This window comes from Hydra vulgaris, chromosome 03 (genome assembly GCF_038396675.1).
Source record: "Hydra vulgaris chromosome 03, alternate assembly HydraT2T_AEP".
NCBI lineage: Eukaryota > Metazoa > Cnidaria > Hydrozoa > Anthoathecata > Hydridae > Hydra > Hydra vulgaris.
Window position 1 is genome coordinate 28230001 of NC_088922.1, and position 14049 is coordinate 28244049.

Below are 14049 nucleotides of genomic sequence, written 5' to 3' on the forward strand. Positions count from 1 at the left end.
TTCATTTGTTTGTGTAAATATAATACGTTAGGTGATAATAACTTACTATAATATTTTTTAATTGAACTTTTTAAATATTAAATTAATTTTTTTTAACTTATATTATACAACAATCTGAAAAAGCTAATTAAATTAAAGGTAAGATTAGAAATTATAATCATTTAGGCTTACTTTTATTTTACTCAAACCTCAATTTTTAATTTAATGAAAAATTTAGTGAATGAGAGTTATTTCAAACTAATAACTTTAACAGTTAGTTTGATTTTTAGTTTGCTTGAGTTTTTGTTTTAAATTTATTTGGAAACTCTGGACATAAGAGTTATTGTAAATTACTAATGGTAGATATTAATGTAAACTTAAGTTATTTACTTTAATAATTAGTTTTTGTTAAAATAAAGCAGTTAAACATTTATTCTATTAGGCTGGCGCAATGTATTTTTAATACATTGTTTCCAGTTTAGGATGTTGAATGGTGGATCTTCTTGACTCGATGCATGGGTTTTGCTTTTGTCTCTGTTTTTATGACTAGGCAACTCATTCTATTATTTCCTAATGAGGGTACAGCTTTAAAACTCAGTTTTATGGTTCTGAGGCCAGCTGGTAGTCAGGTTTCCTGAACTCTGTGGTAGCTCTCAGAGAGGCTGATTCCATCAACAGCTGAAAAATATCAAAGTATTAACAGTGCCATGTTGCGCATGGATGTTGTCCCTGTTTGTACTTTTGGTGTGCATTGCAGAGGCCACATTTGGAGCCCTTTGTTATGGCTTAGGGTTTATTAGTAATAATAAGGCAATTGCTTGGGCTATTAAACAGTGTTCTGAGTACTATCTATGCTTTGAATCAAGTTCTTCGATCTAATTTTAAAATAAATAAAGTACCAAAAACTAAAAAACACAAAAAAAACATCATCATCACTAAGTTCTCTAAACTTATCATTCACTAATATTCATGGTCTTCGAAGTACCTTTTCTTCTGTTGAGTCTTATCTCTTGCAAAGTTCACCAGACTTACTTGCTCTTTGTGAGACTAATTTGAGTTCAGCTGTCTCATCTTGCCATCTTAGTGTTGATGGTTATCTTCCTTTAATTCGTAAAGACTCCAATAGTCAAATGCTTGGCCTGGGGGGTTTACATTCGTAAGAATTCACCCGTTTGTTGTGAAACTAGGTTTGAATCCACAGATTATTCTTTCAAGTGCTTTCGTTTTGCACCACTTCACTCTGTTGCCTTTCTATTATGATATTTCTATTGAGATGAAGGAGAGCGATATGTTCCATATCGCTCTCCTTCATTTCAAGACTGCACTCTTTTTGAGGTTATTTCTGATCATATTGACCAAGCCCTCTCTCTTTATCCATCAGCTAATATAGTTGTTGTCGGTGACTTTAATGCTCACCACTCTGAATGGCTTGGCTCTAGTGTAAGTGACTCTGCAGGCTTTAAAGCCCACAACTTTTGCCTTTCACAATCCCTAACTCAAATAGTCAAGTTTTAAACTCGCTTTCCTGACAACCTGAATCATTTACCTTCTCTACTCAACTTATATCTTGTTTCTGATCCTAGTCAGTGCTCAGTTTCTCCATATTCACCCTTAGGTGCTTCTGATCACAGATTGATCTCTCTAAAACTAGTATCTCATTCTTCTTCATCGCCTGAATCCCCCTATTATCATACCTCTTACAACTGCAGTAAAGCTTACTGGGATTCTTTCCGTGATTTTCTTCGTGATGGCCCTTGGGTAGAAATCTTTTATCTTTCTGTCGACAAATGTGCATCTTACATAACTTCGTGGATTCAAGCTAGCATGGAATCTTTTGTTCCTTCTTGACGATTCCAGGTCAATCCTCACTCCTCCATAGTTTTCCTCACACTGTGCTGCTGCGATTGCCAATTGAAACCGTTACTTCCATATTTATCAGCAAAACAATTCTCCAGAATTTGAATTGTTTTGCTGAGAATTATAAAAAGCTTTTGTCTAACGCCAAAGCCCGCTATTCTCAGGTCATGAAATCTCATATCTCATCACAAAAATTAGGCTCTCGTGACTTCTGGAGAATCTTTAATAGTATCAATAATAACGGCAAATCTTTTATTCTACCTCTCTTGTATGGTTCAGACTTTGTCACCTCACCTAAAAATAAAGCTAAAAATAAAAACTTTTCATTGATATCATCTCTAGATTCCACTAGTTGCGTTCTACCTGATATTGCCAATAAACAGGTTGATCCTTTGCTTGACATACGTATCACTCCAGCTTCAGTATCTAAAGTGGTTTCCTGCCTAGACTCTTCTACAGCTTGTGGCCGGACAACATACCTGTTATTGTCTTGCAGAAGTGTTCTCTGGAGCTGTCGTCTATACTCTCAAAACTATTCAACAAGTGCTTATCAGAGTCTTGTTTTCCAGCCTGTTGGAAAGCGGCATCTGTTATCCCTATCTTCAAAAATTCTGGAGAGCGATCTGATTCGTCTAACTACTGTCCCATTAGTCTTCTTCCTATCATAAGCAAGGTTTTTGAATCTTTAATTAACAAACACTTAATTTCTCATCTTGAATCTAATAACTTACTTTCTGACCATCAATATGGATTTCGATCTTCTCGTTCTACAGCTGATTTTCTAACAGTAATAACTGATAGGTTTTATCGTGCATTAGATAAAGGTGGAGAGGTTAAGGCCATTGCTGTTGACATTTCAAAAGCTTTTGATAAAGTTTGGCATGCTGGTCTTCTCCATAAGTTTTTTTCTTATGGGGTATCTGGCAACATCTTTAAGATTATTGAATCCTTCCTTTCCAATCGTAGTATAAAAGTTATCCTCGATGGACAGCACTCTTCTTCTTATTCTGTAACTTCAGGGGCTCCTCAAGGTTCTATCCTTGGCCCTATACTCTTTAATTTACATCAACAATCTTCCAGATGTTCTCACATCTAAGGCGACATTGTTTACTGATGATGCTACCATTACAGATTAAAGTCAATTTTTTTCAGGCAATCGTTATCGCAATAATTTAGATCTTCCTATATTTATGAACGGTGATGTACTCGATGAGTCATCTACTCTTCGTCTTCTAGGATTAACTCTTACTTCCAATCTTTCTTTGAAACCATATATCAAATCAGTTGCAAAATTAGCATCTGCTAAGGTTGCATCTCTTTATCGAGCTTGTCACTTTCTTACTTTGGATTCTATTCTCTATCTCTATAAATCTCAAATTCGGCCTTGTATGGAATACTGTTGCCATATCTGGGACGGATCTTCTAATGATGCCCTTTCTCTTTTAGACAAGGTGCAAAAACGCATTGTAAACATAGTTGGACCTGCTCTTGCAGCCAACCTCCAACCATTATCACACTGTTGTTATGTTGCTTCTCTTTCTCTTTTCTACAAATACTATAATGGGCACTGCTCTAAAGAGCTAGCGTCTCTTGTGCCATCTACGAAAATTCATTCTTGTGTTACTTGTCATTCAATTAAGTCTCATCCTTTTTCTGTGACTGTTCCTAAGTGCTCTAAAAACGCTTGTTCGTCTAGTTTTTTACTTGAACATCAGCTCTTTAGAATTCGCTTCCTTCATCTTGTTTTCCTGATTCATATAATTTGCAATCCTTTAATTCATCTGTCAAATGTTATCTTGCTCTACAATCTTCATCTTTTCCCTTTTAGTAACTTCCAACTTTAATTAGTGGCTGCTTGCAGCCTTGTTAGAAGCGAAGATGTTTAAAAATATATATATATAATATAAATGCCAAATTTGTTTATTTTTATTTTGAGATGACTTGTATAATAGTTAACAATTTTTATAATAAACAAAAGATTTAAAAATGACAATGGTGAACAAGGAGTTAGGAGTTTTATTTATATTCCTGACCCTGAATTAAATGACTTTTCTGAATGTGAATCAGAAAGTTAAGATGAAAACACTGACATACAACAAAATTAACTTCTTTGTTTGTGAATTAAACAATTAAGTTGATTTTGTTATTGAAGCAGAAAATGAATCAACAGGTGAAATTGAGGCTTTTGGATGAAATGGAGTTTTTTGATAATGAGAGTAGTCATAGTATAAGTTTGAAGAAAACCAAAGAATAATTCAAAAGAATGTCAAAACCAAAAAAAAGTAGTAAAAGACTGTAAAAATGATTATTGTTGGCGCGAATGTTTAGTTCGCAATGTTGATTTTAGTTTCTAAGGTAATTAAATCAAGAAGATTCTTTATTTGGAATGGGCTCCAAGACAATACTTTAATGAATTTTTTGATTGAGCACTATTCAAAATAATTGCTGACCAGACTAACTTATATTCTGTACAAGTGACAGTAAATTTGTTAATACTAATTTTCATGAAGTTTAGCAGTTTATTGGTATACTAATTAGAATGGGAGTGCTAAAATATCGGCATTACAGAATGTGTTGGTCTCAATACACTAAATGTGCATCAATTGAAGATTTTATGTGTTTTAAATGACTCGAAGTAATAATATGCAGTGACATGCAAATGACCATACACATATGCCAAAAAAAGACATAACAGAATATGATCATTTATACAAAGTTAGACAAATTGTGCAATTTGTCATGAAATTGTTTAACACTCTAAAGGATTTTGGAGTATGGGCTGTAGGAACCATTTGTAATAACCGCTTTCATGGTGCTGAAAAAGTAATGTTTAAAAAAAAGGACGATGCTCGTTAGATTACCAAGTTGATTTCAATTCCAACGTAATAGTTACACTTTATTAAGAGAAAAAAAGTTACTTGAGGCAGACCAAAAAGTGATATACCAGCTGTAAAAAGAAAACTCTGCCCAGTAATTGCTCTGGCTAAAGAATCTGCCAATGTTGGTAATTTTCCTTACTTTTCTAAAAAACAGCAAAGGTGCAAACATTGCAAGTCTAGGTATAGTCATATTTTTTGTAAAAAATGCAGTCCACTTGTACTTTGTTATTTCTGGCAGTTGTTTTTATAATTTTCACAACTTTTTTGGACATTTGAATGGAAATATTTTATAATTTCCTAATATTTATATTTATGTCTAATTGTATTTAACATGATTTTATTCCAAAAATTACTTTTAAAAATTTGTGTATTTTGTATACTCATTTTTTGCAATATTGTTGTAGAACAACTTCTCTATTAAATATTTTTTGTCTATTTCTACCTCTAGGCATACTGTGCAAGCCTTCCCAGGAGAAGCGTGCAGTTTTTTGTTGCAGAAAAAACTAAATTTCAAAAACAAAAGCAAATCTAACAAAATAGGAAATTAAAATAATTTTAAATAGAAAAAAAATACGTAGGTATAATTTAAATAATTTGTGTACTGTTTTTATTTTTGTTTCTGTAAGGTGGTTGTTATTTTCAGCAACAAAATTTGAAAAGGCAAACCAAAAAAAAAGACAGTTTTAAGTCAACATTAAAAAGAATGATTTTCCTATGTTTTATTTGTGTTTTTTTTAAAGAGGAAAGCAAAAATTTAAATTGCTTTTTGTTTGTAAAATATTGTTGTATAATTTTAATGTAACAAGTATATATTGTCCCTATATGAATACGTCTATGTAATGCATGCATATATGTTTATATACACTTGTATGTTGGTTTGTTCATGTATGAGTATATATATATATATATATATATATATATATATATATATATATATATATATATATATATATATATATATATATATATATATATATATATATATATATATATGTATCTACTACATAGGCTTTACTTTTACATCACTTTTTTAATTATATAGTTATATTTATTTATTCATTAGAAAATGCATTTGTTACACCTGCTCCCTACCTTTTGGTCTGCTATGTTATTAGTGAAATATATGTAAACAATTATTAATTATAATTCTTTGCTTGAATTTTGTGCTTTTATAATAGACATCTGCCCACCTTTTAATAGTTTTTAGCTAATTCTTACTCTAATATAATCTTTTTTTCCTTCTTCTCTGAGGCTCCTATGGTTGTATGTGTTCTACTAAAGTAACTGGCTTTCAAGTCCGGTTGCAAATGATAAATGTTATGTAACAAGTTTATGTATTGCAAAAAAAAATCTTTTTTAAATACTAAATTTAATAACAACCACCCTAAAAAAATGAAATGAAAACAGTATGCAAATTATTTGAATTATTAATTTTTTTCTCTTTTTTTTTCTATTTATAAATTTATTTAAATTTCATATTTTGTTTGTTTTACTTTCATTGTATTAAAACTTATTTTTTTCCGCTAAGTATTGAAACGCCTAATATAAAATGACAGTGACCATGTTGTCTAAAATGAAAAACTTATGCACCAACAGACAAGGCATAAAACCAAACGTGTCTCCTGGTAAGGCTTGCTGTGAGCAAGATATCGAACACTGATTTCATTTGATCTGAATGATCTAAACATAACATTTTAACAATAGAAGTAGAAACAGTTGAAAGCTGATAAAATTAATTAAACATATGACTTTACCTTTGGATGATAAGTATCCAGATCAAGTCAATATTTTGGCATTTCTTTTACTTACAAAAGTATTCTATCAACAATAGAAGTTGTTATTCATGAAAAATCATGAATCCAGCCTTGAGATTGAGAAAAGTGATAGTGAGTTTTAAGGAGAAGCAGAATGATAAAAAACAACTAGGAGACAAATAGACCAAAACAATGGCATATAAAAAAATAGATTAAATCTGGTTTCACAAAAAGTAAGAGAATTGCTATTTAAATATATGCAGAGGTAAAGCCTTTAGAAGCAAACTCAAAACAAAACAAAAAAAGGCCAGTGGTTTGTTTTTCAAGGCATGTGTTTTAGAGTTTAAGAGTTGAGAAATGGTTGTTACAACAGTTGAAAAAAAAATCTTCCCTATTTATATACATACATATTTGGAATGCGGAAATTTTCAATGGTAAAAAATGCAGGAAATTTCTCATAATGTATGTACTAAAGCCCCCAAGCCTCTAACCCTATTTCCACACTTTATTCCTGCATTTTGCTTTTTGCAAGTATCGGTATTTTAACTTTGACATATCTTTTCTCTAAAATTATTATTTATATAGCCATAAAAAATTTTTTCTTCCATAAAAGTTATTTTGATTGAATTTTAATTATTATAATTTTAAAATTTAGTAATGATTAGAGGTCAAAAAATATTTTTTCTAAAAATTATGCAATTTTCAGCTTCTCAATATGCAAATTTAAATTATATTTCAAACCAAAACACAAAGCAAATCTAATATCAGCTCTATAGGTTGTGCTTATTAATAAAATTTGTTTCTTTAGTACATATGCGGTAGTGGTGTAGTGGTAGAGTGCTTGCCTCACAAACGAGAAGTTCTGACTTCAATCCCCACCATGTCCCTGGTAGTACCATGCTCAACTTGTTTCTCTGTGCAGCAGCCTTGTTCGTTTTTCAGAGTTATATATATATATAAAGCTGATTTTTTCAGTCAGCATTACAACATTTTAAAATTAGTCAGCAATACAACATTTTTAAGATATTTGCAGCTTTTGCAAATCGTTAATGGTTGAAATTATAGATTTTTCTGATAATTCTGATAAATAATAATGCCAGTATTTAAATATATAAAAAAAGTGTATTTAAATTGTATGCCAAAACTTTCATTGATGTTAAAATATACTTATTTTTAAATTGAGATGTTGCATTATTACTAAAAACAAGAACCTCTGTGACATTATCTCATAAAAGTTCGGTAATTTTATTTATGTTTGCAACAACAGATAATTTTGTATGGTTGTTTGAATCAGAAACTATTGCAAGAGATTTGATTTGACAAAAATGCGAATGTATAAATAAAATTTTGATTTTAATTAAAATTTTGTTTCATTGTGGCAAAAACATAATTTTCAGTGATTTTCAATATGAATTGAAGTTTTAGTGGAATTTTTGCTAATTTTATATTAAGCTTAAATACATATGATTGATTGCTTTTGAAATAAATGCAAATAAACTTTGCCCTTATTTCTTTATTGTGTGATAATAAAATTGAGAGCATTCCTTCTTTGTTAACTTTTTTTATGTTAATGTATAATTTTGTTTGAGGTTTCTGCGATTGACTCCATGAAATGTTTGGCTCAAACGATTTAAAATGAATTAATAATTTATAAATCAGACTTTAAACTCTGTAATTATTGCAAAAAAAAATCAAAACATTGTTTTGTTAGTTTTTTACAAATGAAGTTTGTAATCATACAATATTTTGTTTAAATTATTGAAAATACATCTGAGGTCTGCAAAAGTAACTCAAAAGCAGAACTCATATTTTTATGCAACATGCAATCATAAATGTTTTTAGGAATGATACACATTGAACGTCAAGAGCATAATGCATGTTTCCATGTAACATTCAATCAACGTTTTTAGGAGTTGCTGATATTGAACATCTAAACTTAAAAAATTTTGCAGTTTTTATAACATATATCTGATTTGAACTTTGTTCTCTATTATCACATGATTTGAACTCACACTTTGTTCTCTATTATCACATGATTTGAACTCACACTTTGTTCTCTATTATCACATGATTTGAACTCACACTTTGTTCTCTATTATCACATGATTTGAACTCACACTTTGTTCTCTATTATCACATGATTTGAACTCACACTTTGTTCTCTATTATCACATGATTTGAACTCACACTTTGTTCTCTATTATCACATGATTTGAACTCACACTTTGTTCTCTATTATCACATGATTTGAACTCACACTTTGTTCTCTATTATTACATGATTTGAACTCACACTTTGTTCTCTATTATCACATGATTTGAACTCACACTTTGTTCTCTATTATCACATGATTTGAACTCACACTTTGTTCTCTATTATCACAGAAGTATAATATGCAGTTCTAGGAGAAAAGTTCTAGAAATTATTGTAATAAAAAGTTATAAGTCTTTCTCTCTGAGATTGTTTGTTGATTTAAGGAGTGAGTAATTTAATGGTTGAATTTCATTAAGTTAACAACACAAATACTTTCTTCTAAACAGGACTTTTGGGAAAAGAACTTTTCTATTTTTTCATTACTTTCCTTTAACTTGAACATTTGCAAATGAAGAGTGATTTAATTCCACATACTAAAACTTTTTCATTCATTTAGCACTTTATATTCTATTGTGTGAGGTGGTATTACATCTGTTTGTAGACTACCCTCTGATGCTTTGCATCTTGGTGCATCTGTGATTAACCAATGAAAATTTGTCACCAACTTTTTTCCATCTCCTCACTGTTTCATCACATGCGTCACTTGAGGCATTATGCAAATTAGCATACAGATTCAACTCACGAAAGTCCCAAAAAGGTATCTATTCTTTATTTTCCTGTTCAATTACCATTAAAGGGACAATCACTTTTTCATTTTTTTAATCTATTTTACATGGGGATTTTATCTTGTACTGTGTGCAATTCTTTAGTTGTTGCTCATCTTGTTTCCGTTTATATTTACCCGCTTTATGCTGTCAAAAGAAACATCGAAATCTTGGTCCTTCATAGCAACAATTTGTTTCTCTGTATAAATTGAAACAAAACCCAAGTTGATCTTTATATTGTATCTTGCATGGTTCATTCATGGTTCATGCATCATTACTTTTGACAGTACTCTTGCGTGGTTTAATACATACTGCAAGTTGATCTTTAAATATTTTTACTGTGCTTGTAGCTGCTTTGAAGTTTCGTTGGGCATTCCTTTTTAAACGCTTGTGCAATAATTCTTCGTTTTCAACTTTGGTCAGCCCCATAAGTTGATGCAAACTGGCCATAAAAATACACATCAGTGGATTCGTTTTCATTCCATCTCTGTTCCCTGAACAGCTTGTTGGTTTCAAAATTATCAACTGCAAACATGTCCATTAGAGCCTTTTCAATATCCGGAGTGGAGGTTTTTTTTGCTATTTCTAAGTTGCTCATATAATACAAATATGCTTGCTTCGAAAAACAATGAAGTTATCAAAGGCAGATTGCTCATGTTTTGCAACTCACTAACCACTTTGACTTTTTCAGTAACACTACAACATAATCAGATCCATCAAATTTTCCAATCATGTTTGGCATGGATGTTAAAATGCCAAAATTCTTCTAAAAATAACATATTTACTTGTTAAACTCTCTTTCTTTATATGTATTATTTTAAAATATGTATACATTTGCGGGAACCAACAAATATGTATACATTTGCGGGAACCAACAAAACTCCCTTATGGAAGGACATAATTATGTACAAATATATTTGCGGTAATCAACAAACACATTTGTCGTAATCAACAAAACTTCTTAGGATATAATTATGTGCAAACATAACTTAGAATATAATTATGTGTAAACATAGTTTGTGAAATATTTACCTAATTGAATTTACAATAGCTCATTCAAATAAGCTATTCACAGAAATCATTAAAGATATTGAAACAATGACAGTTTAAAACCGGTTTTGTATTTTGTTTGTTGTAGGGGTGTACCAGAATGGAAATTTTAAATTTTGGCCAGAACCGGATTTGCCCAAATTGTAAAAAAAATTCCTTCTGGTACAAAAATTATATTTATGTTATTTCTTACCGTCAAGAATAATGTTAAAGCCTGCGCCTCAGTATCATGGCTATATAATATATATTTATAACCTATAATGTGTGTATACGTGGTAGTGGTGTTGTGGTAGAGTGCTCGCTTCATAAACAAGAGGTTCCGAGTTCGATCCCCACCACATCCCTGGTAGTACCTCGCTCAACTTGTTTGTCAGTGCAGCGGCCTTATTGGTCAATGTTTGTGCTTCAGAGTTGTGAGAGGGTTATAACCACAAGTAGCCTCCTCGTCTGTAATGACCTTCTCAGCCTTGGGGAGGTGAATTAACAAAAAAAAATTCTATATATGTGTATGTATAACCTAATTCATTAGTTTGAATCTTGTTTAAATCTAATATGTTAATTTAAATTTAAATCTATGATGTTGTATTTATTTGTTTTTTTAATTTTATGGTTGAAAGTTTTCACCGCATTATATTTATATTTAAAGTCATTACTTAAATTTTTTATTTTTCCATTTAAATTAAAGTATATACTGTATTAGGATATATTGTATTTAGAAATATTTACTGTATTAGGCATCATTTTTTAACTATTTAAAATTTAAGTAATATCTAAAATGAGGCTATTCTCAGAGTCAATTTTTGATGAAAAAAAAGCTAGTTTGTTGCCCAAAACTTGAGAGCAACTCTTTTTAATTAATTAAAAAGAGTTGCTCTCAAAACTACATTGTGTTCCTTTAGAAATTTGTATTTTTTATCTAGGTTTGCTTATAGTTCTTCATTGCCCTGTAGGACAATGATTTAATTTACTCAGTCTGTGTCACATATCACATGTCTTAAAAGATAAAAGTAAAAAATTCCGGCATTTTGGCCTGAAATATTGTAATTCCGGCCAGAATCAGAATAATCTAAAAGTCACAATTTCTGGCTGGAACGGAATTCCAGTTGCATTTTGATTTACATGCTTTGTACATTTTATTTATTCTTTTATATACTGGATTTTCTAAAAAAATTTGATTGACAGGTCTCATTAATAAACCTTTCATTTTGTTCTACATCAGTTGTCACCTGTTTGTTAGACCTCTTGCGCTTAGAGTGTTTTTCTCCCATCATTCTTCTATATTTAGTCACATTCACTTTTTATTCTTCAGGTTTTTTTTATCTCATAAAGTTTTTTTTATCAGTTTATAATAATTTTTTAATTTGTAAATTTATAATAATAATTTGTAAATTTTATAATAAACACTATTGTTAATGTTAAGAGAATATAAATTATCAACACTTTCATGTTGTATAATATTAGATAATTCTTCATTAGGTATGTAAATCAAAACGTGTTGTATGGCTTTGATATGTTTGTACTTCTGGAGTTTCTTTGATTATCAATGTTCAGCAATAAGCCATATTCCATCTGACTCTAAACTAAGCCTAATTACTATAGTAATACCATATGTTATTATTACTATAGTAATGATAATATATATGCATATGATAATATGATATAGTAATATGTATTATATATAGTTATATATATACATTTGGTTTACAAAATTTTATTTTATTTTTTGTTATAAATCTTAGTTTAAGTTTCTAATTCTTTTTTTTTTTTTTCAAAAGGTGATGATGTAATGGAAATAAACCCGCCATCTTTACCTCATAGTAGAAGCATGGGAAGTAGACTTAATGTTGTTGATCTGACTGACATTTTTTCTCCTGTAATGAGTTTGCATAAATAGTTATGTTTGTATTTGTGTACAATAATCAATGGTTGCATAAAATGTTCTTTTTCTTTTTAGTTAACTCCTCAACCCCTTAATCCTCAACCCCTCAATCCTCAACCAATACCTTCTAGTAAGTAATAACAAAGTAATAATATTTTTCATTCATTTTAGATTTTTCATTTTATTATGAAATCTTAATATATAAAAAGTATTTTAATTTGAACTAATAAAATTTAACTGTAATAAAAGTTTCTTCTAGTTATTCACACTACTTCTGGTGATGAAAATGACAGTGATGATTGTCTTCCTAATGTGCTAAAATCATTCACGTAAGTCTCTTACCACTTTACTTAGAGTTGCAAAAAATCGTATTTTTCTCCTTTTGCATTTTTTTAGTGTTTTTCTGTTGTTGTTTTTAGCAATTTTTTAGTTTTTTTAGCATAAATTTTGAAATAGTTTTCTTTTATTCTAGCATATTTTTAGTATATTATCATTAAAAGCAAAATTACATGTATCTTGTTTTTAATTAAAAATGCCTTACACATCAGCCTAATGTGAATTTGACACATTAGCCTAATGTGAATTTGACACATCAGCCTAATGTGAATTTGACACATTAGCCTAATGTGAATTTGACACATCAGCCTAATGTGAATTTGACACATCAGCCTAATGTGAATTTGACACATCAGCCTAATGTGAATTTGACACATCAGCCTAATGTGAATTTGACACATCAGCCTAATGTGAATTTGTCACATCAGCCTAATGTGAATTTGACACATCAGCCTAATGTGAATTTGACACATCAGCCTAATGTGAATTTGACACATCAGCCTAATGTGAATTTGACACATCAGCCTAATGTGAATTTTGACGTCATAAAGTTCTCTTTATTTTTTTATTTTTAAAGACATTTTTTTAAATGACTGCAATAATATTAACGCAAAACAAGTTAAATTTTATTTAACTTGTTTTTTATTATTACTATTAGGAAATTTTCATTTTTTTAAATATTAAATAATTAAATTTAATTTTACATTTTTAATGTTTTTCATACAAACAAATTGTTTTTCTCGGCATTTGTATAAATGAATTTAAATATGTTAAATTTTTTTAAATGACTATTTCTTAAATAATCGTTTTTAAAAATTTGCAACTAAAAATGAATTTTTATTTTAAAAAAATTTGCGAGTAACAAATAAAAAAGTTACGTTAATTTATCTATTTTATTTAATAAAAGTTTGTTATTTTATTAGCAATTTTGTTGTGAAAGCAAAAATTTTTCCAACCACCATTTGTTAAAATGATATCGTTGTATATATCATTCATTAAAAAATGATTGCTGCGCTCTACTTGCATTATAAAAAAAAGTTTAACTTACGTTTTGTGTAAATTTTTTATATAGCCTCGGAACATGTTTATTTAAAATTTAGTTTTGAGTAAAAAAAAAAAAAAATGTTTAGGAAAGAAAACCAAAAAAACAATTACGGTAAAAATAACCTAATTTTATTTTTAAGATTAAATAAAATTTAAATATTGAACAATATTTAGTAATATTTTTTAATAAATTTGACAGTTAAGTTAAACCCAAGCATTAACTTTAATTTTAAAAACTTATTTTTATAAAAATATTTTTTTAATCAGAATTTATATATTTTTTTAAATCAAAATTAAATTATATATTTTTTCATCTGAATAAAGTTATATATTTTTATTAAATAATCTTTAAAATAAATCATATATTTTTTATCAGAATTAAATTATACTATAATGATCTTCACTTCAAATTT

At 29.3% G+C, this 14049-nt stretch overlaps 1 protein-coding gene across 1 annotated transcript in view; it reads left to right on the forward strand.

The window, feature by feature from the left end:
- Window positions 1–14049, forward strand: part of LOC100211419 (uncharacterized) — a 34753-nt gene that overhangs the window by 2339 nt on the left and 18365 nt on the right. The window contains exons 2-4 of the mRNA XM_065792868.1: window positions 12153–12250; window positions 12332–12386; window positions 12516–12585. Of these exons, the coding sequence (XP_065648940.1) occupies window positions 12153–12250; window positions 12332–12386; window positions 12516–12585 (223 nt within the window). The remainder of the gene's footprint in view (window positions 1–12152; window positions 12251–12331; window positions 12387–12515; window positions 12586–14049) is intronic.